General features: G+C 42.6%; 2 protein-coding genes across 11 annotated transcripts in view; one reads left to right on the top strand and one right to left on the bottom strand.

The window, feature by feature from the left end:
• Positions 1–3,483, top strand: part of LOC133973650 (kinesin-like protein KIF13B) — a 33,904-nt gene extending 30,421 nt beyond the window's left edge. For all 5 annotated transcript variants that reach the window (XM_062411632.1, XM_062411635.1, XM_062411634.1 and 2 more), the window contains 3 exons: positions 41–112; positions 770–2,093; positions 2,170–3,483. In XM_062411632.1, the coding sequence (XP_062267616.1) occupies positions 41–112; positions 770–2,093; positions 2,170–2,420 (1,647 nt within the window). In that variant the 3' untranslated portion in view covers positions 2,421–3,483. The remainder of the gene's footprint in view (positions 1–40; positions 113–769; positions 2,094–2,169) is intronic.
• A 72-nt stretch (positions 3,484–3,555) lies between these two features.
• On the bottom strand, positions 3,556–26,079 carry hmbox1b (homeobox containing 1 b). 6 transcript variants are annotated; one of them, XM_062411642.1, is made up of 11 exons: positions 25,882–26,007; positions 23,084–23,767; positions 18,435–18,520; positions 17,063–17,173; positions 12,765–12,918; positions 12,392–12,474; positions 11,714–11,809; positions 10,759–10,853; positions 9,926–10,011; positions 9,751–9,844; positions 3,556–7,874 (listed from the first exon to the last, which is right to left on the bottom strand). In XM_062411642.1, the coding sequence occupies exons 2-11, from the start codon at positions 23,758–23,760 to the stop codon at positions 7,731–7,733; spliced, it is 1,626 nt and encodes a 541-aa protein (XP_062267626.1). In that variant the 5' UTR covers positions 23,761–23,767; positions 25,882–26,007; the 3' UTR covers positions 3,556–7,730. The 6 variants fall into 6 exon arrangements, 5 of the variants coding, with proteins under 5 accessions (XP_062267626.1, XP_062267622.1, XP_062267624.1 ...); XM_062411638.1 differs by lacking the exon at positions 9,751–9,844 and having other exon boundaries at positions 9,928–10,011; positions 18,435–18,523; positions 25,882–26,064; XM_062411640.1 differs by lacking the exon at positions 9,751–9,844 and having other exon boundaries at positions 9,928–10,011; positions 10,759–10,850; positions 18,435–18,523; positions 25,882–26,063.

The following is a 26,079-nucleotide window of genomic DNA, read 5'->3' as shown; positions in this document are numbered from 1 at the left end:
TTTTTCTCTGAAGTGACATTCATTTCTTTTGAACTTCCAGTCGCAGAACTTGCCGCGCATCGTTGTGCAGTCAGCCAGCGTTGAAGAGGGCATGAGCAAACATCAGCAGCTGGTAAGTTCTGGGGCCATTTGTTCTGTGGTAGGTGTCAGTGTGAACCAGGAGTGAGGGCCCTGAACTCTTTTATCTTCTGGGTGTGGCCAGGCTCTGCTCCCTCTCAGTGTTGGACTGTAAGTAAAGATGGATTAAGTGTCTCCACTTCCTCCCATTGTACTAAGGGAAAGCTAATATATCCCATATGCTGGTATCTTGCACTTTTTCCATCATTTGGAGCCAGAGTCTGCGCTGTACTCATCCTGGTGTCAAGATGGGGTATCAAGGTCCCGCCTTTACATGCTTAGCCAATCGTGTGCCAGGCTCATCTGTCAATTATGTCATGTCATTCTGTTTTTATAGCATCAGCGACTCAACTAAAGCCAAACTAATAACAGATTTGCTTATATATCAGTGTGAGAAGCACTACCTGAAATAAAAAATAGAAAATATCTTTAAGAAAAATTTATTTGAGGTGTTCTTTCACTTTTTAGTTTGGTCCCTGTCCCATCCTCTAACATGGAGGAGGCAGATGAGGGGGTGTAATGGAGAAGGTTATTTTTGTAGTCTAGTAGAGATGGAGTCTATTGCAGTGTTGATTTTGGAGAGTGTCAATGTTTCAAACAGGAAGTCAGCTTCTGGGTTACTAATACAATTGTTGCCTGCATCCGCCCCCAGGTTCCCATTGAGGAAATCATTCCTGCCGACATCCAATCACAGATGCCCCGATCCGTACATCTGCCCCCGCCCATCATCCCAGAACAGATGGAAGAATCCACCCATAGCCCAGTGAGCGAAGCCTCCAGTGGATACATGTCCACCAGCATATCTACAGTAACACTATCAGACGTCTACACGTTGAGCTGGGATCTGCCCCAGACATCCGGATTTGAGATGGTGCCTGATGAAGAGGAAGAGGACACTACATTGACACAATCTGTTACTTACCCAGAATCCCTCCTTGTGGAGCACACAGAGCCTCGGGAGGAATCGCAGGGTTTGAACGATGATGCAGCTGCAGAGGAGATTGACCTGCCACCGTCCGAATTACACAATACTCCATCAGATTCAAATCTGAGTCTTGAGGAACCACCTCAGTTTCCATCAGTCAGTTTGAAGGAGGAAGGAATGCCTGATCCCGCAGGAGAATCAGATCCACCAGACCAGGCAGAACCATCTGAAGACTCAACTGCTGACCAGATTGGATCAGACCATTCGGAGCCTCTCAGTGATTCAGTGGAAGTCGAGCAGAATGAAACCAAACAGGCAGAATCGTTGCAAACACCCGTCTCAGAATCAGAGACCCCACATGAGACAGAAGAATCCAAGCTGCCTGCTACAGATGAGACAGAAGCAGAAATCCCACTGCTTGATGAAACACAACCGTCAGGGCAGGAAGATCAAAGTCAGCCTCAGCAACCTGAAGAAGACGAGGCAACCATTGAGAGGTTTCAAGCTCCAAACCTGATCCCAGTTTTGTCATCAGGTGACTCAGTTCTTCAAGATTCATCAGAGCAACAATTAAAAGCTGAGGCCTCAGACCCTGTCGACACCTCAGTCCTGACCTCAACCTCAGCATCAGATGAAGTGCAAGAAGAATCGCCCGCTGATGAATCTGTGAACGCTCCAGAAGCTCCCACTCCTCTGTCCAGCATTCAACCTTCCAATCCTGCTGCCTCAGCGGCCAGCCCCTTCCAGATCCAGAAGGTCAAGTCTTCGGACCTCAAGTCCTTTCATGTCATAATGGATGAGGAGACGAGCGGGCACGAGGATGAGGCCAGCAGCCATGGAAGTGGACTCCACCTCTCTGTGCCAATGGACACCCTGGAGATCATCTCTGATTCTGAGGAAGGAGACGTAACTTCTATAATTATCCCTGAATGGTTGAAAGAAGGGGAGTTTGTAACTGTGGGGACCAATAAGAGTGGAACCGTGCGATATGTGGGACCCACGGATTTTGCGCAGGGTACCTGGGTGGGAGTGGAACTGGAGGTACCAGCAGGTGAGGACACCAGACCTAAGTCTACGTTTTTCTGTCAAATTAAACATCTAACCAACTTTTCTTGACCTTTCTCTAGGAAAGAACGACGGCTCCGTGGGCGGCAAGCAGTACTTCCAATGCAACCCCGGCTATGGGGTGTTGGTACGGCCCGACAGAGTGTCCCGCGGCGGTGCCAAACGCCATCGCCAACAGAAAAAGCGCCGCAGTGCCAACCTGTCGGGATCGAGCCCTAACCTGGCGGCCCTCACCGCTCTGGCCAAAGGCGAGCCCGGCGGGGCCATGGGCAGCCGCAGCAGAGGGGAGAACCGCAAGTCCTGGAACACCTGAGATGCTTCGTATCTAGGAACAGCTGACTGCTGCAAGCCCACTCAGACGTCACATAAGTTTTCAGAAGCCACGGTGTTTTATTTGAGCAGATTAACCACAGAATGCACTGAGATGTACGATTTGGGGCCATGAGTGGTCGCCTCTCACTCTTCTGTTGGACGCCCTGTTCAAGCTGTATTGCTGTTATTATACTACCAGATGTACCAAGTGATAGAAACCTTCAGAGAGCTGTTGAATGTCTTATTGGAAAATGTGAATGTTTTAGATATGCAAATTTCTCTTTAGTTAATTTAACTTTTAATGGTGGATGTTTCATTTTGTATTTATTCGACACACGTTAGATAACAGAGCACTGCCTCAAGATCATCAAATTTCTTTTATCTTTTAACATGTTAATGTCTTCCTGCCAGGAAAAAGTATCTTCTGTGTAAGGGTCAGTTATTAAAAGTAGTTTAAAAACACTGGATTATAACTCTAAGGCTGCACAACACCTTCATGTTTCTACTGTTCAAAAGAGAATATGCAGCTTGTTGTTTGGATGGACTTCACGTTTCACTTGTGCCTTGAAATACGACGACTACTACTACTCAGTACATGTGCCTCAGTGCCAAACCCCCAAATTCTATTGTCGACACATTGTTAAATAAACCTAACTAGGTATTGAATGTGTTTTTCTACAGTTTGTAAAACGTGCACTCTCTTTGCTGACAGATGCTACTGAAATGTTGCAACATATTTTTAAATCCACTTCCATCCAAGTGTTTGTGTGTGATGATTGATTGGAAGTGACTTCGTTTTTTAAAGAATTCGATTTTTTTGTTTATTAATTCAATTACATTGTGTGTGGGAGCCTTGTGATTCCTGCATGATGAGGACATTTGAGGGATTTTGTTTGTCGTAGTGAAATTGGTGAATCATTTTATGTATATACATTCAAGCTGATCATTTTGTCCACCTTAATGCTTATTTATTTAAAGATGAGGACACTTTGTTTATCGAAAGCAAAAATCGTCTTTTTTAATGTTTGAATTAATAAAAACAGTAAACTTCAGTTTGCTCCTCAGCTCCTGTGTCATGTTTATTTGTATACAGATTTGAATATTTGCAACCAACACAAGAGTAAACCCAGAAACAGTCTCGTTGATATAGCTTTATTCTCTTGTACATTATATATATCATACTAAAATAAACAGAAGATAAAAAAATGAACAAAGAAACTGTACAAAAAATGTTTATATACTACATCTTAATTACAGAACAGTCTACTGTCCAAAAAAGGCACTAAATTCTGAAATGGGCAATACAGTAATTTTGAACATAACTAGATCGAAGATTGATACAACAGCATTCAGTCTTTCTCAGAGCTATATCGGGATGAGGTGGATGGTGTTTCACCGGGGACACAGACAGACATGGAGACGTGTTGACCCTGACACACCACAAGAGGACACCCCTTCAGAGTAAGCACCGCTGATGGAGAAGAGCCCGTTTTAAGGTTTCAGGCTGTTTCGTTTTCCCTGTTTTCTCCTGGAAAAGCACAGAATCTTCACTTCCTGAGCACCTTAGGGTTCTTTCTTCCATCCCATGAACATTTCTGTCAAGCTCGAACACGCTCATAAAATACTGCCGGATTAAAACTTGTACTTGCTAAAGGGGCCGTGACGGCATCTCTCAAACATGAAGGCAATTAATAGAAGCTTTTGATACCGAGAGAATAATCTCTAAATGCGCTCTTCTGATTTGTTTTCCTTCCACACAGGTTTTATTTTACTATTTCTAACACACACTATTCTTTATTATTGTCACACCAAACCCTTCAAGTAGAAAACACACTCAGTGCTTGGCAAGTGAGGAGTGTGAATCAGTTAATAAAGGAGTTGATCAACTCCTGTTTAAGATTTAGTCTTTGTCCAAAACACAATTTTTGTGTTTCCATTAACTTCAATATTAGGGCAATGGAACACAATGTAACCTTGTATTTTCATACATGGAATCACTATCTAGTGATAAGATAGAATTGTAGTCAGAAATATAACAATATATTTGTGGCATATCATGATTTTAAATATATAAAGTCAATGTTAAAATGCTACATTTCTCTATGAAGTTTGGTGTGACATTTAAAAAAGAAAATCCACATTCTGGGGCTTTTATTTCATATGATTTCAGAAGCAACTGTGCTGAACTGTTTATTGACACCAGCCCCTTTATCGTATATTGGACGTTTTGTCTTTTCAAAGTGAGGCTTGCGGGAAGGAAGGTTAAACGTCAAGCTTAGTCTCAATTTTTCATAAGGTGCATCTTTTTTTCTTTAAATCTCTCACAAAATAGCTTACTAGCTCGGACACAAACAGGGGGGAGACTGTTGTTCAGCCGAACAAAGGGTGACCAAAAAGAAAAAGAAACGGTTTTAAATGATGATAGAACAATAAGTCAGGAGAAATTAAAAAGCAAACATAACAATAAAAGCATGTTTCATTTCAAAAACATATGTCATTCTTTTTTTGTTTACATTACCATAAAAACTGAGTATAAATACATATTGTTTTGAATCTTTCCACCCTTTCTTTTTGAAACAAAGGTCCCAGTCACTGTAACGCAGCTTTGTATATATGGAAGAAGTAGAATTAACTAGTTCACTAGACAGTTAGCACAGAGCTGGAAGATATCGTACTGACAGGATCCTCACACGAGATTATTTGATAGGCCGCTTTCTGTCCTGGTCGACTGCTTTGTTTAAATCCTGCTTTGTAGAATATTTTCCCACTTATCCAAAACCATCACTAAGGCAGCTGTTCCTTTAAAGAAATAGCTCGACATTCAGGGAAATGTGCTTCTCTGTTTTTTTTTTTGTTGCCAAATAGACAACGCTCTCATGTCGCTACGCTAAATAGGAAACCAAAGCTAGGAGTGTGTTAGCTTAGAAACGATTGGAAGCAGAGGGGGACGGTAGACTTGGCTAAATGTTAAAATAAGTCCACCTTCTTACAGCTCATTACTTAACACTTATTTCTGGTATGTTTAAATATACAAACACATGAACTGTAACTGGTGGGTGAAACTAAACGTGACGCTAAAGCTAAGGTTAACATGAAGACTGGAAGCAAGAGAAAAAAAAATTCTTCCTGATTCTGTCCTTAACTTTTTATTTGCTAGCACCTCTTTGTTTAAAAGCCTGAAATAGGGATTAGGAAGTCGCTGTTTATGGCCATAATAAAGTCAAACCACCATAACACAATGTCTTGTATTTTTTGCATGACTAACTACAGCATGCAAATGAGTGAGCTTCAGATATGCTAATAGGTTTTCCTTGAATGAATCAGACCAGCTGTTTCCCAGTCTTTGTGCTAAGCTAAGCTAAGGGCTACCGCTCTAGTTTCATATTTAGCACACGGACATGAGTGATAACAATCACATTTTCCCAAAAGATTCAAACTATTTTTAAATCTTACTTTACCTAAGGTAAAATCTGAAATATCAGTCTCAGACTGACAAAGTGCTAATACTTGACAAACACGGGTCTTAATACTCTGAAGGAACATTTCACTTCTGCACGTGACTTTACAATGACCTTTAGACAAAGATGGTTTTGGAAAATTTCCACACGGGGCAAATAAAATAATAAGAAAGAATACATGGTCGATAATTATCTTCCAAATCGCCACTTTAGGTATCTTGATTCGGATTCCCTTCAAAGTGCTGCTTCAACCATTGAGGCTTTAGAGAAGTAAAAAAATAAACAGACGCACAAGTCCTTCTGATGAACTCTTCACCAGTGAATTTAGTCTAATTTCAATACCACCGATAGGAATAAAAAAATCTTCTCAAAGCACTTTTCTTTAGGCGATTATAAAGAGGCAGCGTCACAGAACGAGTAACGAGTAGTAAATAGCTTAGGGGTATTTTATCATTATGTCTGGCTGCTAATACCCATCTTTACTGACACAGGCCAGCTGTAGGGTGAAGCCCACATGAGGCTTCACTGAACATGATTAAACTACTACGTACACCGAAGGAGTTAGTAGAAATCGCTTTGGATCGACATGAACACCATTTTTAGATTAGTCTTAGCTTTGCCTCTTAGCTTTTTGCTCCAAGCATCTTTTCCTTTGGCATGGATGACATTTAAAACAAAGCACAGTTCCCCTTATTATATTAGCTTAAGTTTGCGTAATTATCACATTGACCCTAAATTGATTCTCATAGCCTCAGGTATTCAACAACAGTATCACTGGGAAGCTAAATACCAAGGCAAAATGGCCGTATATCCAGTCACCAGTTGGGCTTAAAACAACAGGGAAATGCAATAAAAGAAGTAAAAACACTGCTGCTGTTGGATATAAACCTTCACATTAACATGTGCACTAAAAAGTTTATTATTCTTCCCTGTAAGGAAATAAACCTGCTGTATACGGCAAAAAGATAATGTGAGGTTGTCTGTATGGAATTAAGGCTACGTCTTTTTATAGGTTTTCATCCAAGAGCAGCTCTACAGTAGGAAAACAAAGCCATTCCACAGAGGAATGTTAACTATAGAGAATGAGGACAGTGACGGGACAGTTCTGTCTGCCAGTATGAGCCTTTCTGACAGCCTTGGTGCCAGAGAGCGAGAGAAGGATACGCCCTCCCTCCATCTTTCCCAAGACGATGGCTGGAGGCTGCCCTTTCGATGAATTGCACAATGAAGAAGGTAACATTTTGAGGGGTAGGTAGGTACCACACCGCGAGGTGAGTGTGACTGAGAACCATAAGAACCAGATATATATAAATATGTATTATATATACAGTACATGTTATTACTGAGGTTGACGTTGAGGTGAGATAGACAGAGGATCGGCTCAGACAACCAGGCTGGAGAGAGAGAGAGAGAGAGAGAGAGAGAGAGAGAGAGAGAGAGGAAAGAGAAGAGGTATCCTGTGAGGAGTGTGTCTATTGAGGAAGGAGAGGGGCGAGTTCCTGGGAGACACGATCCCAGAAGAGAGCCAGCATTTTGGGGTTAAAGGCCTGGATTGCCACCTTGACTCCTTTCCATGGAACATTGTCACAGAGCTCAGAGGACATAGAGTGACCATTCTCTACAAGCTGTGTCAATATATCGTGGAGGGTGGGGGGGTAATTACTGTTTACATGGCATGTGGGAGGAGGGAAGTGGAGGAGGGAGGCTGTGACAGGCAGCAGTTGGCAGGGGGGGCTGGCTGAGGGACCGATTCGTGAGGTTTACTAAGTAGAATAGGTTCAGTCTGTTTTTTTAAAGCCCTCCCCCGTTTCTAAACTCTTTTACTCCTCCCTACATCCCGGGTCCCGTGCGGTTCACTCGTCCTCCAGGGACTCCGTCTTGATGTCGCTGGGGACCCCTCCGGTTCTGGACAGGGCCAGGATCGTGTGGTTGACGGCGGCCATCTCTACAGCGAGAGAGATGGGGTCCTGGTGCTCGCTGTGTGCTGCGCTGTCATCCTGACACAGGGATGACACAAAACACAGCGGGGGTTCACAATGGGTTCGGAAAAAACCTGCCTCTAGTAGATCGGACCAATATTATACCTGTGTTTTCATTTACTGCTTTGTTTTTGCCATCACATTGATGATCTTACTAAGTATAATGAGGCCTTGCTGGTCTGTAAAATATTTGAGACAGTGTGTAATGAGAAAGGTACAATTCATTTAAAAGGGTAGTGAGGTTAATGTCTTCTTAAACTTTCTAAAGCAAAATGCAAAACAGGTAAGGTGCTGTCATTCGCATGTCCTGCTTACAACCCTACTGCCTACAAAAGTTACTGACATTCCTACATCTGGTATTAACCAGTGTTTATTTCGTTGACGAAAACTATGACAAAATATATTCGTTAACGACCCTTTTTCCATAACAAAGACGAAGACGTAACCAAAAACAAATCTTTGAAAATAAAAACTATGACTAAATCTATTTTTAACTTTCGTTAATGTTATGTTATCATATCAGGCCGTCATTTAGTATCAAGAGCGGGCGAGTGAGTCGGTGAGTCTGTGTGTGTCTGTGCGCTCCCAGATAGCGCACCGGCCCGTAGCTCCGCCCCCTGCCCCGCTCACTCACTCAGAGACACAAGATCAGAGCTAGTACACGTGAAGCAGCCTCTCAGTGACTGACTGCTTCTTAACTATGGAAACAGTGAAAACACAGAGTTTCTCTGGTTAGCTGATCAGAGATCAGCACCTCAGTTTCTTGATCAGAGCAGAAGCTGCAGTTGGTTACTACCGAGCTGCAGTTTCTGTGTTCGCCTCCAGTCTGACCTGCTCTCACTTTTTGTTTTCACATTTAAAATTAAATATATATTTTTGAGCTATTAGGCTGCAGCTATATGTTTTTATAGAAAAGGAGTTTAATGTGGCTATTAAATGTGACTAAAACTAGACTAAAATGGAATTAGTTTTCGTCGACTAAATCTAGACTAAAACTAAGAAGGATAAAAATGACTAAATGTGACTAAAACTAAAATGCATTTTCGTCAAAAGACTAAGAATAAATCAAAAATAGCTGCCAAAATTAACACTGGTACTAACACGCGTCCTGAGAGATCCAATCACACGTGGCCAGCGTTTAGTAAGTGTGTTCACACCTGGCATTAAATGTGTCCTGAATGTCTCACTTGTGATCGGTCTCACTTACCCGCTCTACATGAAGATATTCACGTACGTCATTTGTGTTAGTTAAGACCAAATGATGTTGTTTTGACCCAGTCTGAATATACAGATGAGTCCAATGTCACTGTTTGTGTGCGTTTGTGTGTGAGCACGAGAGAGAGGAGAAAAGAGAAAGGAGGTGCTGAATGAATCGTTGAATGTGGTCTGGCTTAATTGGATTGATATGTGATCTGAATGCGCTTACAACTGTACTTAGAGCTGTCCACTTCAGATCAGATCACAAAAAACACATGTTAATACTACATACTAATGTCATGTTACATGTTATGTGGTGCACTGCGTAGTTATAGTTTTGGCTAATGTTAGAAGTTCAATTCTCCTCTTTTAATATACAAGATTTCCTAACTAATATGCAAGTTCTCATCCTAGAGGCCATTTCTCGTGTTACTTTAGCAGTGAAAACATATGTAAGCTAAGCAGCCAAGCTTATATTAAAATGCAATAACTATAAATACAATTAGCTCTCCTCCTTAGCTCTAAGTTGGCTAAAAGACCTTTATTTGTATTGTTTCCATTTCCATGTTAGGGAGCCAGAAAAAAATGTTGAATCACGACATCAAGCATCAAACCATCTTCTTCATGATCATCTGATTGCTGTTGAGTGGAAGCTATTTAAAGACCTGCAATCACAGTATTATTGTGGTGACTGGGCCTTTTTAACCTCTGCCTGATTTGAGTTTCTCTTGGCCTCGTTTTGGACTCTTGCTGAGAGCGGTGCCCCCTGCAGCCACAGACACCGAGACATTCAGTCCCACACGGTGGAACAAGCAGTCCCAGATTATAAGAATGACGCGATGTGGCACATATGTTTCTGTGTGTGTGGGGTTACCTGTGTTGGGGAGGTGGGCTCCAGTCGGTAAAGGCCAAATGGTCGGCTGAGAGGTCTCTTGTCGAAATAGGGAAGGTCACAGGCCTGGAGGTTAATTGATAGAACAACAGAATTACTCAGTTAATCACATAGCATTTGAAAGTGTGAATTAAAGTTTAATTTAGGAAAAGTATTTCTGGTTCACAGTACTGCTTGACAAGAATAAATACTGCCCGTGTTCATCATTAGCTGCACTAGTTTAATGAAACTGGCTATTTATTTTGACATCCAGCTCCCATCAGGTACAGTTTAGCATGTGTGAAATCAAGACTTAACCTAGAGGGCTCCAACTTAAACAGTCCCCATCCGTAGGTTTCTACAATAATACACAGCATTACTTCTTTCCACTGCTGCAGCTTAGTTCCCATTGGCTACAGGAACAAATAGAATAGAATGAGCTTTTGTTAATTAATGTGCCTTGAGCAACACTTGCTCACAAAAAAAATAAAGAACTTAATGTGCAGAAAATGCAGCAGGTCAAAAGGTTTGTTATGAATTTTTACGTGAATGATGTATTTGTGAACAGTAATGTGCCAGGGAGGCTACAAGTAGCTGGTTTCAATTAACATGACCTGAACCACTAAGAGGGAAACTAATCAGTCAACTGATACATTGTTTGGTCCAACGAAAATTAGTCTATCAGCATATGAGGAATGACCCATAAACCAAAGTACAAAAATACATAAACCTTTAAACATAACGTTGGAATCCAGAGGAAAGGGACCTTAGATGAGTGGTTTAAAGAATAGTCTGGAACTAAAAAAACTTTTGGGACATTGAATCCCTCTGTACCTGCTCTGTGAAGTCATTTCCATCGATGTCGTCGCTGTTGGAGTGTCCTCCAGGACTCTGGACATCTATACCATGACTCTCCAGGATTGTGGCTTCTTGGAGGAAGACGATGGATCGTTAGATTTACGATGGATCACTGATAATATCATTAATTACAAACTGTGCAACGTGTTAGTTCAAAATTAACGACATTGTACTCAACAAGTACTTCTATAATTACTAGAGACTTGGACACCAGAAACCACAATCACTTGTAACGATGCTGATACTTTTGCTAGGGTGTAAACAAAATGCTGGTAAATCAATAATAGCAAAATACAATGTTTTCATATTGGCAATCAAACAAAGATACCGATACGTCTGTGAAAGGCTGGTATCAACCAATATATCAGCTGTGCTCTAATATAAAAACTACGCTGCAATGGAATACTGCCTTAAATATTCAGCTAAATGTTTTGCGTGAATGGCAAAAACAGATTGATTGAAATTTACTTGACACTGTGACAGTTTAACTAAATATAACTAAATAATCCCGGAATAACATTTAAATTTACATTCAAATTAACACATCTGAAACATGGCTGATACCAACATACGATAGCACATAAGTAAAGAGTTGATTGTAGTTAATACTTAGCACCTGATTCAGCACATGACAGAGGATTTACTTTATAAACATTTACGACATCTATGTAAATGCAAGCAGTATTCATTTCACGGCACTTATGGGGACATGTCAGCAAAGGTCATCACTGATATTAGGTGACTGATGAACGATTATTACTATAGTTGTTATAGTGGGGCGCTAAATTAACGGAGAGTCATTCAGTGCATAACAAAATTTTATAATTAATGTTATTAAATACGAAATAGTCCCATTAACACAAAGGAGGTAATTAAAAGTGCGGTGCATTGTAATCAAAGTCTTAGAGGTCCCTCCCCAAAGCCACGTTACCAATGTTGGCCCGTCTCTTGATCTCCTTGCGACGGTTGGCGAACCAGTTGTAAACTTTCAGCGAGGTGACCCGCTCCAGATCGGACAGCTTCTTCCCTGAAACAAATCGCAACACGCAAGAAGTCTCATCACTCAGCGCATCATGGAACGGTTCTTGGGGTCTGTCACAAGGTAAATCTGTGAACCATATACCCCGTCGACCTACTAATAGGGAAGAATGAAAGTATAAAGCTATGTCTGGTTATTCTGCCACCAACACACCAAGTAGTTGATCAATGCAGAAAGTCTGTGTTACTGTGAGCTCACTGCTCCAACGTGTCAGGTTGGTAATGTTCGGCTCCAGTAGCTGAAAATGGTTTATTATTCCCTTTGATGAGAATCTATATCTTGCTTAAAGATGCGCAACAGGATCCCTAAAGAACAGTACTGTGCTGTTTCAAAGTAATAGACTGGTCAGATTTTATACTGGTTGATGTCTTATCTCAGACTTAACCAGCTCTGGAGCATATAAACCATTCAGCATAAGTAACACTACCATGGTGCTATACCCTGATGAGAGGCGGATGAACTTCGTTGGACTGAAAACCCTGAAGTAAATCTGAAGTTACCCCGATAACCCCAAATCCTGCTTCGTGGTACAGGGCCCAGGTCCTGAATAACCTGGTTTGTGTGATGTACCTGGTTTCTGAATCACAGCGTTGCAGGCGTTTGCAATCTCCTCCCGTTTGGCCTCGTCTGGGTACTGGTTGTCGTTGAAGTAGCTATAAATAGCAGAAGAGCCACACTGATTAAATTCATTTCCCTACACAAGGACAATGTCAACAGAGCGGAGTCACTGCTGTCTGTAACGTACTGTGTGCACAACGACCAAGCCAATAATCTGAGTGTATGACAAGTCACAGGCTTTGTTTTGTCAATGTCCGGTTATTTTCGCAGACAGGTTGCAATGTTTCCTCAATTCCACAAGGAAATAAGGGACAAGTTATGAAACATACTCCCATTTATCATTTCTAATTTATTGCTTTTTCCTTGTCCCTCCTCCTTCGCTCACCTCTCCATCACAGCCAGGCACTCTTTCCTCCAAGTGAAGCGACTTCCCCGACGCAGCCGGAAGGTGCCGGGGGCAGTGGTGAGGGGGGGCGGGGTTTGCCTCCACTCCATCTCCTCCAGAGGCAACGGAGCCGGCCGCATGTTGAGGGTGGCACCTAGGGGCGGGACACAGCAGAGACACTGTTAAGTTACAACCCGAGACGGTGCATCAGTCGGGAAGAGACAGGCCTCAGATAGATACAGTCTGCAGGTGTGTTTGTGATTTGGAATCACAAAACTCCGAAAGGCTGCAATCTGAAGTGAGAATATGAGAAAATGTAGAGCAGGTTGTGTCAGATGAACTGAGCCCAACATACAACAGCACAGAAAGCCCATCCCTCATGAAAATGTGTGCGAGAACGCACGTCGCCTTATGCAAATCTCACAATATATTCTGATTATAAACTCCAGTGAATAGTGCTGACAAAGACGCTGCTGCCTCATCTCGAATCATGAACACAGCAGAAAGGATATCTGCACAAAAGCCTTGATTTGCAATCACAACTCGTAAAACTGGAAGCCTAAAGACTAAAAGCCTGGGTATAGAAAGGGGTGCGCAGCTCACCAGTATCGTCCTAACCTAACCCGACACACACATTATCAACGTTGCCTAACTAGGTCACCCTGCAAGAGTCCAGGTTATCAGAACAGTCGTGAATAGGCCTTCTCTTTTCTCTGCAGCAGTGACAGAGGCATGTGCACAGAGTTAGGATGAGCTGAGCTGAGCCGGGCCGGGCCGGGCCCAGTCTGGCCATAAATAGCATAAAGCAGTTTCTAGTGCTGACAGTGCTGGCAGGGCTCCACCGAGGAACATGCCGCAGAGGACAAGGCGTGGGATGGCTGCTGCCTGGCTATAGGTTGAAACATCATGTCCACGTATATTATCACGTGTGCACGTTTGTGCACAGTCAGGATCCAAAGACAACAGGAGGCCCATTGTTAAGTGTGAGTTTAAAGTTGTGTGCAAGACAACACTAAGATATTTTCAGACTGGGACTTGTCTCTACAGCAGCAAACTAAAATATAACTAACTCACATCCAAGTTTCATTTCGGTCACATATGTAAACTTTGGTTTCTCTTGAAAACAGGTTTGAGAAGACTTAGATCTAAGTTCTGTCATTAAAGTGAGAAATTGTGACATTAGGCATTAAAAAAAAATGTTTTAACTTCTGAACGTCTCAAAGTTGATGATGAGACAAGTTTTAAAAAGATTCTATGCATTTTCAATGATTTGGTCTTTGGCCTTAACTATGAACAAATCATAATGGACAAATAAATCATTCAAATGAATGTGAAAAGACCCACGTAGCAGCATAATAAACATTATAAAACTGATGCTGTTCAGCCAAAGTGTTTCCTCATATCAGCTATCAGAAAGTTTGGGGTCATGTTTATCTGTTTATCGATTGTTTCTTTGCTAGTTTCCATGATTTAGTGCATCAACAAAAATAACAAACGTGGCCTTGTTTCTGATTTGGCAACAAACACAGCTTATAGCGTTCATACAAAATAAATTTTAAAATAATATTTTACCTTTTCTTATCTTCTAAGGCTGGTTTTTTGTATTTAGAATAAAAAAGTCATTTTCTTATGAAGATGATACTCATAAACCTTCTCTCACAAACTTTAAACTTACTTGCTATGTATTAAGACTAAATCAGTAGCATAAAAAATTACATTTTTATTATGTATATTAAGTCAATAATTACAGGCACTACTTTCACAAATGCATTTCTTGCTTCAGATTCGTGAGCCAGTCCAGCAAAAATAAACCTGGCAGGAAAAGAGCGGGGCTCATACAAATCACATGGATCTGAGGGACACACAGTCACACCAGCGAGTGGATGATGTCCAGCTGCTACAATGTGAAACAGATGGACGCTCATCTGCTCAGAGTGATACTTTTCTTGAGCAGGCATACAGAGATGCAGGGTTTGATTAGATTGACAGAGGGAGAAGGAACTGCTTTAAATTGAGGAGTCACTTGCGCTAATTAAGTGCATCATGGCTTAGGGTTAAGTGTTAGGATTGTATGCAGAACCCCCTCAATATTGGAAGAGCAAGGCTGTTTCTTTTTTTTTTTCACACGGACGATGTGGATTTTAGATCACCAGATGAATATGAGCAATAAACATTTCAGAATTTCAGTTTTCACTTCATAGTATTTACATCTAGATGTGTTAAATAACTCAAGAAGTAGCACTTTTTGTCTGAATTCACCACTTTTTCAAATGAACAAAAATACTGGGACATGTCACTGACAGGTTTTTCTTGTTGTCCAGGTGTTGCCTTTTAGCTTGACTGTTTAAACATTGAAAAGCTCTGAATGTTTGCTCTTGGTTTCAGGCTTAAGATTTACCCGTGAACACTGTGTTTATGTGAAAGACCATAAACCAACATTGGACAGATGTGAAGAAACAAAGAACAAGACAATGCACACACAACACAGAACTTTATAAGGGGGGAAATTAGACATCGCTACTTGACCAAGTCAATTCACTGGACTTCACTTCATGAAGATGAGCGTGAAGAAAGACGCATAACCCTGAACCAACAGGAACTGAAAGAGGCTGCAGGAAAAGGTGGAAAAAGGTTAACAAAAGTTTGTAAATGTAAGTGAGTTGCAGGCTTAATGCAATTACTGCAAGCAAGAGTTATGCAACCAAATATGCAATTGTCTTTACTTTCAGACTACAGCGAATTCAAGACATACAAAAAATGCTGGCCATTTTTCTTAAATTTTCCAGAGCGACAGTATGTGAGAAGTCAAATGTCAGAGGCTCCAGCCCCTCTCCAGAGCGATGTCTGAAACATCCTTACATTCTGCTCACCTAAGATTAGGGTGGTCTAATAAGAAAAAGGTAATCTGTCCTAGGTTGTTTACCACATTTAGTCATAAACAACAACAGGATAGAATCTTTTGTCTCATATTTATCTTAACACAGGAACAGGCTTTAGTCATTCCAATACTTTTTAAGAGCAATGTAATAGACTGTCACAGTTCTCTGAGCGAACTTTATGACTTCATCATCACTGGAAATAAGTTGCACAAGTGTCCACCTAATATCTTGCAAGTCTGGGACACACTTGTTGACTTGTATTGACCTTAGATGGCTTCATGTGTGTTTGTATACAGTTTCTATTAGCAGGAATCTTATTGGTTGAGCTACTGCGACTATTCGTTTATAGAAACTAAAACAGAGGAACTGGTTCTTTAGGTGGTTTTCCAGGATGCGACTCTCTTGCTATTATACCACATCCCCTCATATTCTCTGATGATATTTCTTCCACTGCAGTAGCAGTAGTCAGCTCCTACTATCTGTGGCTCTTACGATCCTGCTCTACTCTGTGTCCATCAGCCTCCACTTCATTACACGACTCAAGCTGCTTGTGCTCATGTACAAGATATATCACGTGGAACTGAGCCATCATATACATCACATCCCACCGCACCACATGTACCACAGTATGCTAACTACTTCTACTTACATCATTAACAGCCCAACAGGAAACTGCTGGTAGCTGAACGTTTTCCCGCTGTGCTTTCTCTCTTTGGAGCCGTTTCCCTGCTACCACAACTTAGTATTCACACCGACTCCATGAACTTAGTTTCTTTGGCCCCGTTCAGAGCTGGTATTAACGTCCGTCCTGAGTAATCCGATCACAAGTGGATAACGTTAAGTTGGTGTTTGTGCAAATAATCATGATGACATTTTGTTTGTTAAGACCAAAGATATGTTTTTTACCCAGTCTGAGTTTACAGATGTTTGTGTGTGTCGGCACAAGTTAGAGAGAGAGAGATAAAGAGAGATAAAGAGCGAGCGTATACAGGAAAGAATGCTTGCAGCTATGAAGCAAGATTAGAACAATTTAAGAATATTGCGGCCCCTCATGTTTGGCCTAGGATGCATTTGCGTTCACACAGTTGAAAGAATGTAGCGACATATGGTTCTCAGGAACCTGAAGTTAGTGCTGTCCACTCGGATCACTCAGGATAGATGTGAATACCCGTTCTGAACGAGGCCTGGGATGACCTTGACGATGACACTGACAATGTTGGCCCTGTTTGCGAGGTTCACACGTCTTCATCTTATGTTTACTTGGAATATTTATTTTGTTGCCTTTTGCATACCACACCATCCTGGAATGGGAGGAGAGGAATCTTCTCCGATCCCCGTCCAAAATTTCCTTCAATCTTAAACCACATACCTTTAACAAGCTACAGAAATAAGAGAGAGAGAGAGAGAGAGGAAATGTACCTGGTGTGGTTTTCTCCAGCGTGTACCAGCGGTAGAAGGCCCTCTTCTTCTGCTCGCTTAGGTCAGAGCCATGCTGCAGCAGCCAATGGGAGATCCTGCTCTGGCTGATGCCTGGAGAGCAACCAGACATCGAATTACAACAGAGTGTTCTGCATCAACCGCCGGCACAGTCTCTAGACAACCCTTAGAATAAGTCAAGAGAGACAGAGTGGAATACTAGAGGAGAATACTCTTTTCTCTCTCCTTAGCTCCGACTTTATTTCTTCCCCAATCACTTGTCTCTCTCTCAGGCTGCAGACGCACAAGCACTGCTGGGCACTTGCATTTGTTGGTACTGATTACCTCTTAAACTCAACATTAGAGCTTGACTGATGTGGGGTTGTCACTAGAACATTACAAAGATCCAGTCCAACTCCAACTATTCATCTTTGAAAACATCCAATAAAACTTCTTCAGATGCAACAAGAATCTTTTTATTACGTTATTGAAGGGCAAATAATCTTATTTTTCTCTTATCAAAAGGCTATATTAGCCTAACTGGTCCTGGTTAATGTAGTATCTTCCAAGTCAAGTTGCGCTTGACTTTTAAATTGAATTTCTATTTCAAATTTGTTATGTGCTTGTATTATAAATAGATTTGGGGGATTTTATACAAACACCCAATATCATATCAATGATGTTTTTCTTCTGTGTATTTCACCTATGATTAGGAGAAATGTGTTTATTTTCACCTTGCCCAAGTCAAATTACTGTCCATTGTTCCACAATAAAACTCCAGCTCAGTTTCAGTGCATCCTGTTTGTAGCTCAGATATAAAACCATATCCTATTTTACCAAAGAATGTCTTTCAGATATCGGGTTTAGACTCAGTAGAGGAGGTTAATTCTGGTAGTTTAGCCATCTTTGACATTCAGCTCTGAAACAGAGAACAGGAACTAACTGCACTGCACTGCCCTTCATATTCCAACTACACATACTCAGGTCATAGAAGGCAAGGCAGCATTTGTGAAAGTTTACAACATCCTTTCATTTTGTTATCATTCTTGGCTCTCTGTACGAATAAATAGAAGTGATTGACTGATAAAATGATATTCGACTTACGAGGCTTCTCAACTGATGATTTGAATCATCATTGTTTGAGAGGAAACTCAGCAAATGATTATAGGAATCCACAAAGGAATGGAGCATTTTAGCTTTCCACCTGAGCCAATATAAAATGCTAAACACACACATGCAAATTAACTGGAGAAGGACAATTAACAGTGAGTACATGTGCATGACAGACAAAAAGTGGCATCCTTATTGCAACAGAAAACATCTCAAATGAATAACGTTGTTCCATAGTGTGTCAGAATGTGTATGCATTACTCACCGGTAACTTGTGCCACGACTGCCTGAGAGATCCTCCTGTTCCCCAGGAACGCTTTGATCTCCTCCTTCACCATACTGCTGTCCCTCCTGCTGACACACAACACGAACGAGAACACAGCCGTGCCATTTAATACACTGTCAGCACCAAGAGCCTGAGCACCAATGTTTTATTCTACACAAGCCCACATACAAAGATTCACCTAAAATGTGAATTTGATTAAAGTTGTAAAATTGAACTGACAGACTAAGAACAAAACGATGAGTTGCAGAGATAATATTCCTGGATGACTGGACAGAATTTATTATCTACTTCGTTCCTTTTTTATGGTTTGAGCAGGACTTGCATGTTTAATTCTGGTGAAAGCTGCTGTATCATCATCGACCCAGCGCTGTTGATGAAGCGCTCCTTTACATCAGACTTATAAGAGCTGTGTACGCTGCAATGACTGATGCCTTTGTTTCATTTCAGATAATCTATGTGCTTATTTGTACTTCACCTATTTATGGGAGAACGATTAAAATGAGGCTCCATTTTAGTCGCAGCTGCATGCTGACAGTATTATTGCTGTAGTGTTCTCTGGTTTTATGGCTCCCACATAATCAATGCTGCATTTCAGAGGAATACAAACGGGCTCTGAGAATTCAAAGGAACTGAAGCACCATCAACTTATCTGTATTTTCCAAATGTATGTGCTGGACAGGTTTCCACTATCTTAGTTGTCAGTGGGGAGAAAATAAAACATGCAGAGACATGCAAGATTGGAGGGCGCTGAGTGAACATGTGCAGTCACACAGTGTGCCCACCCTGCTTTTTGGCATCATGCCCAATTCCCTCCCCTATACATACACAATAACACACACACAGACACACAGGCACACACCGAGCTTATGAATTTCTCGGCTTTAATTCCTCATCCTGGTACAGATTGTGAACACCTGTCTCATCCTGACTTATCCATACTAATACTGCACACTCTTCTTTTTTTCTTTTCCAAACACAGGAAGGCATTTCCAGGGAGCGCCTTCACCACCCAACTTTAACAGCACTGCTGCTCAACCCATACAATCAGAGCATTCTTTGAACCAGTCAGTATCCCAGACTCACACAGTCAAAATGGAGAACGCATCAAAGTCATGAGAGCTCCACATTTCTGAAATGAAAATGCGTCACGACTCTTGACATCCGGCATCAATATCCTCCACACCAGCCTCCTGCGGATCAGGCTAAAATTAGAGCTCAAAAACGCTGCTTGTATCGACACCAGCGAATCAATGTGGCACAAGCTGCTGTACAAGACTGAGGGAGTGTGGGAAGTGGAGGAGGGAGAAGGGCGGAGATGGAGCGGGGGGGGGGGGGGGGGGGGGGGTGAAAAACTCAAAAGGCCGAACCCCTGCAGAGACTGAAATGTGCACTTAAAAGTGAGACAAGTCAGAGGGGCGCTGTGGGATTGTTGACAAGCTGAAACCTCGTGTCACGCCCCCGCAGCCCTGCTGAGCGAGACGCTGGAGAGGCCTGGGCGCGGCAAGGACGAGGGCTTTTGAACGCTTCTTAACTTCACGGCTGTCTAAAGAGGACATGTAATTTAATGCAGAGGCAGCATGAATGAGGAGTGGGACAACCAGAGCAGCACCGGGGATACAGCCTTAGCTCTAAGTGTCAATTCTTATTCTGACTGGGCAGCTGGAAGGCGGCAGGAGCCCACAGAAGGCGACAAACGTGTTAAGTGCAAGGGAGGAGAAGAAGAGAGGAGGTGGCTAACATGTGGACTGTGATGGAATACGATCACTGAAACTGCCAGAGTAACGAGCTGTAACTAATTACTGACGTGATTTCAAACATCAGTGGTTACTGGACGTTAAACGTCATCGGATGTTCCTGTATGCAATTTCCTGTAGTTTGCAGAGGTGCACAAGTGAAAGTTGTGTTCTTTCCCCCTCCTTGGGAAATTTTCTCCAACGTTTCCCGCAAGACACTTCCCCTTTTTATGCAATAATATCTTTCCTGCCTGCACACATTATCTCATCAAGAATGCCTTCATGACGCCTTGTTATTTTGATATACTCCATTACAGGATGTACATCTTTGTGTGGTACATGCTGTTCCAAGACAATGTACTAATCACAACTGTCATGTGGTGCTGCTGTGCTCGAGATTTGGAATCCCTGCTAGCTTTTCTGTATTTGCTCAAGTCTGAATCTGTAGCTGTCAGCACAGTTAAAAAATGCTAGTGAACTGTTTCTAAACTCACGAGAGAACTGTAATGAAGGCTCAGTCCTCCATCTGCATCAAGCGGAAATTTACCGATTTGTCAATTAGTCAATCAGCAGGAGGTTAATCAGCAACTACATTATCAGTTGCACTAAAGTCCTTTCTCAAACCAGACCTTAACCACTTGGTAGTCACACTCTCAGCTCGATGAAGGAACCTTTTTTAGGCGTATAGTTTAGTACAAATAAAGTAGCAAACTTCAGGACGAACTTCCTCTCCTCTCTACGGCAGAAACACTCCCACATAATAATGTTTTATCTGGCTTATAATTCTAATGTTTGTAAGCTGCTTAGTTTTTTTAAATGTTTGTACAGGTAGCCACACTGACATTTGCACAGAGCTCCTTTAACGATTAACTCAACTCAGTGTTCTGTTTTTGCAAGTTTTTGTAAACGCGAGTAAAACTGCTAAAAAGAAGATTTGACTCCTTTCCCAAATGAAGGGGGGGGGGGGGGGGTACTGTAACACATTGTTCCCAAAACAATTAGTAGACAACGATTCATGGCTATTTTAGCACAAATGTTCCGAAGTTCAATGCACATCATAATGTTGCACAGAAAATGTGCAGCGTCTAGACTGAAAATGAATGTGTCCCTCTGGTGTCATGTTTCCATCCCTGCCGATTGGAGACAGAGCTGATAATGTGTGTCTAAAAGTCATTTGAACCGGGAATGAATGACAATTGTGTCCATTCACATTGCAGACCAGTGGAAAAAATGGGTTCAAGTCAGCATTGATGCAGACTTGCTTGTTGTAGAGTTGTACTCCCCACTATTTGGAATGGGACAGCACTCAATGTGACAGACCCTCCATGCAAACCGAGAGGAAGAGGATAGGGAGACGGTGTAAGATGAAGGATGTGGTCTGAAAAAGGGCCTGAGTCACCAAGTCTTTGTCATGCACAGATGCCAGTTATTGACTTGTTCCAGCTTTTCCACTGTGAGGATCTGCAGCTTTGTTTTTCCTTACGTGTTAATCTTTTGGGTTTGATTTAATTGTTTGACAAAAGAACATGTGAAGACGTCACATTACGCTTCAGAAAAATGTGATTTCTCTGACTGTTTTCTATAAACCAAACTGCTATCCACATTGATCCATTGAGAAAATAATTAGAGAATTTATTGACAATAACAACAATTATTTGCACGGCTATAGTCAAGGCGTGGTGCTGAATACTGCACGATTAAAGGGCCAGCTCACTGCACTGCCCTAAAAAATGCAAACTGTACATCATGGCTCCATGGAGCCCATACGAACTATCACTGACAAGCTTCCTTATCATGAACAAATAGTTGGTTCAAGAGAATTTGAACAGCACTGAGGACCAAATGTTGGGTTTCTCAGCCGGCAAACACACTTCAACTGCAAAACTTTGCTTTGCAGAGATACCACTGAGATAATGAAACATGTACGACACTGCAAACTCTGAATTTCTTGTGGCACCAATATTAGTGGCATTGGTTTAACTACACAAATAAGGATTGGCATGGAACTCACCAATGATAATCATTTCGTCACATCACTGAGCGTTAGTTTGGTTATCAAAACTTTTCAGCCTTTCCAAATGATGACAAAGAATAACAAAAACATTATGTGATCTGATTCTGTGGCCATATCAAAGTAGCTCAGCAGGTATCTCAGCCATTTTTCTTACTCGGATCAGCTGCTGAACTCTGGTGAGTAATATTTTCTCTGCTGCTTTCAAGATATGAACTTTGAACCTCTGCTTTAAAGCCTGCATGGACAAAAAAGTACTCAGAAAAACGAAAAACAACAATTCCATGGCAAGTACGAAAACTTCATCTGTTCATGAAGTTTGTGTTTTAAGGTCAAAAGCTCCAGAAGTAAATGTGGTCTCACTTATTTGTAGCAAATTTGTTTCCCAAATGTCAATTTTCAAGGTCAAGAATAAACTTTGAAGCTCAGTTTCCAGCAGCACCCGCACATAATGGAGCTTCAGTGGAGTTTCCCGTTGGTACCATTTAATCAGGCCTGATATAAACTGTGCTTTGTTCTGTCCTCACTGTGAGCATTACTGCCAATAATGAAGAATCCCCGGCTCCAACCAAGTGGCCTCTGCAACACTCAGGCAGTTCCAAGTAACAATGCATCATTCAGAAAGGATGGATAATAGATGTCAATAAAGCTTTTAAAGGACCTTCAATACTTTCCATCCAGTGTCCTTTATACATAAAGGTAACACAATGGATTAAAAAAGATAATCTAATGAAATACTTGAGAACCACGTTCTCTGATGACACACTCTCATAAGGCTACACACATGTTGTCCAGTTCTGCCAAACTAAATTTGGACAATTGGCCCCTAGGAAAAAGTTACCAACAACAAGTTATAGAGCTCACGTTGCCCGGACACCACTGACCTGATCAGTTCCTCCACCTTGTCGTCAATGTCCAGGTCTTCCTCTGTGGCTTCGAACCCAAAGGCCCTCGCTGCGGCCGCGCTGTTCACTGGATACCGTGGAGGAGACAGCTTCCCGTTGGGTGTAGCAGCTAAGCTATCACGCCCGTTCTGCGACAGCGCCACCAGGCTGACTGGTGATGGCAGAATGGCGGAGGGCGGTGGCGGCCCTGGAGGCGGGGAGGTGTCGTAACTGTTGCTAGGAGACAGCGAGAGGCCCCCGCTGCTGCCGAGCTGCGTCTGTGTGGCGGTGGAGATTTTGGAGGTTGTAGAAGTGGCGGCCGCCGCAGAGTGAACGCCAGCGCTTCTTTCGACGTTGCTGATGGCGCCGCTGTTGCCGTTGCATGTCACAGAAGAGGTGGTTGTTGCCGAGGCAGTGTTGTTATTGTTGAATGTGGTATTTGTGTTCGAGGCAGAATTGTTGTTGCAGCTGCTTGCCCCGCCTACTCCGTAGGAGGATGAGGAAGATGAGGAAGAAGAGGTGCGGCGACCAAACTTGTCGCCATGCTCCCGGTCCAGCCGGTCCAGAGTGTCGAGCGCATGCAGGATCTCCTGCTTGGTCATGCCGGAGTGCCGCAGCCGCTGCAGCAGATCTATCTGCTCAATAGTGAAGCGCGGCTCCTCGCTAAACTCAGACATCCTGCTGCTGGATGGGAGACAAGACAGACAGGTTGTGAGACAGAGGAGGAATAAGATGAAGGAAAAGGAAACAAGAAATGCAGGGGGAAGTTAAGGAAAGGAAGTGGAAGCTCAAGATGTAGAGGGGAAAACTGGAGAGAAAAGAGAGATGGAGAAAAGGAGGAGCAAGGAGGAAAGTCAGGCTGAAATGAGACAGATGAAGGGATGGAGAAGGCAAGGAGGAAATGAGGGGATTAAGTAGAAAAGACAGGAAAGGAACAGTTGCAGAAAATGAGAAAGATGGGTGAAGGGAAGTGAGGCAGAGAAAGGTAGTGGAGGAGAGTTTGAGGGGTAAAGTAGAAAGAGACGGGCGGGAGAGGAGAAAAACTGCAAGAGGAAAATAAAGAGGCAGCAGATAAGAAAAGGAAGACAAGAGCGAGAGATAGAAGTGTGAAAGAAAAAGAGAGGGAGGGGCAGGGTATAAAAATCTGCTATTTTTGGGAACCAGCAGGCAACACACGCAGAGTGCCAGAGTCACCTTGACAGCTGATGCTATCTTAACATTCTGACTGCTGTTCTTTAAGAGCTGCAATACATCCCCGGCTCAGCACACCACCCACGCTGTACGTTTTTCATAAGCAATTTGCTGTGCTCAAAATCAATGCAACTGGAATCAGACTGCGGCAGATTTTCCATCGTCTGTGCCGGCCCGACCTTATGCTGATATGATAAATGGTTTTCAAAGGGGTCACCTGCATGCTTAAACATCCCTGTCGGACGAACCAGCCCAGAGGACAGAGGAAAAAAAGACTGTATGACCTGAGAGTGCATAGAGTGTTATTGGTTATCGTGTAGGAAAGTAATACAAGTGTAGAAGCTTGAGAGGCTTTTAAAGACATTTTTTCAGACAGATAGAGGGAGAGTCACTTTGGGTCAACACTGAAATACTTCCATACCATTGGCCAGCTTCATAGCAAGGGTGAACGTGAACTAGTCTCTGAAGTTGTCATTAGAAATTCATATGGAACACTACTCAGGTGTCAATCATTATCAAGCCCAGTTGCACTGCAAAGCCTGTCACATTGCACACGGAGACATCAGACACATGAAACTGTCCCTGTCTGACTGCTTTACACCAGAACACCACTGCTTTCGACACACGTAGACGCAAACACACAAAGAAAGTCAATGCTGTGATTATGAGCTATTCCAACACAGTCATATAGTGTGTGGTAAAGCGATGGGTGAGAGATCATTGATCACTCTGTTTAACTATTCACCAAGTTAACTATTCACTTTTGCTCAAGCTGGTTTGACTGGTTGAGACACCTTTAGCAACTCAACCTATTACATTCTTAAACTGTGGGGGAAACAGCACAGGGTGGACAGGTGCTAACCAAGAAGAAGAAGTATTAGTTTAAGACTGACTCTTCATTCTAACCGAATGTGAGAAGATGCTAAAGCAAACTTTCCTTTATCCACATTCTTGACAGGTTTGATTATGAATTAAAAACAGGTGAAACAAAGTTCAAGACCTCAGAGATAAAAAAAAAAAAAAAAAAATTACAGCTCCATCGTTTAGTTCTTCCCCATGCAACCAGCACTTAACTACAGGCTGCGTGCATCAACTGTTCCCACCGCAAACCAAACTCCTGTCCCGGTCCTAAATGTGACCCTGGTCCCTGCTGACTCTTCCGCCTCCATGTGTTGCTGTCTCTGGGGCCTGCAGCGGGGAGGCACCAAACATCGGCGGCTGGAGTCAGCGCAGCGGGCGAGCCGCCGGTGCTGATGCCAGCTTTCACGCCCTTTGCCCGAAAGCTAACGTTAGCTAAAGGTTTCTGTCGCACACGGACGATGTCCGCTAACGTCAAAGCAGCCGGAGTCAAATCTCTCTAACCCCAAGTATCACTTTACCTTCTTCAGCACCACTTTGCACTGACACCAGCCCGGAGGCATCACAGAGGACGATAACCACTTCGACACGGGGGTATTTCGGTAGCATCGGGGCTGATTAGCATAACTGGCTAGCCGTGCCAGCGCGGACAGTAGCTGTCGTTAGCCACTGACTGTCGCGGGGCTAGCGGGCGTCTGATATTAATAACATCACTTTGAGCGGTGCGCGCAGCTAAGTAGGAGACTCACCTCGGTTCAGATCGTCCGCTCAACCATTTAACTTTGCAACCAGAGCGAAGAGCCGCTGCGTCTTCCACCGCAGCCGAGACGTCCAGCTGTCTGACGAACGGTGCCCTGTCCGACCCGCTCCCAAGGATTTCTAATCAGAGGCGAATTATTTGCCTCTCCGCTTTGTCTGTCTGACAACAGCCATATTGACAACTAACA

Source organism: Platichthys flesus, chromosome 18 (assembly GCF_949316205.1).
Source record: "Platichthys flesus chromosome 18, fPlaFle2.1, whole genome shotgun sequence".
Taxonomy (NCBI): Eukaryota; Metazoa; Chordata; class Actinopteri; order Pleuronectiformes; family Pleuronectidae; genus Platichthys; species Platichthys flesus.
Note: the sequence above shows the minus strand (reverse complement) of the source record. Positions and strands in the feature narration are given on the sequence as shown.

What these genes read in the sequence shown, in the direction of transcription:
- hmbox1b (XM_062411642.1), bottom strand. Translation starts at nt 23,760, where the DNA reads ATGTCTGAGTTTAGCGAGGAGCCGCGCTTCACTATTGAGCAGATAGAT. An exon ending in AGTCGTGGCACAAGTTACCG is followed by an intron (nt 17,174 to 18,434) that starts GTGAGTAATGCA and finishes GTTGCTCTCCAG; the next exon opens with GCATCAGCCAGAGCAGGATC. An exon ending in CCCACCTCCCCAACACAGGT is followed by an intron (nt 9,845 to 9,925) that starts AACCCCACACAC and finishes CGTGTGGGACTG; the next exon opens with AATGTCTCGGTGTCTGTGGC.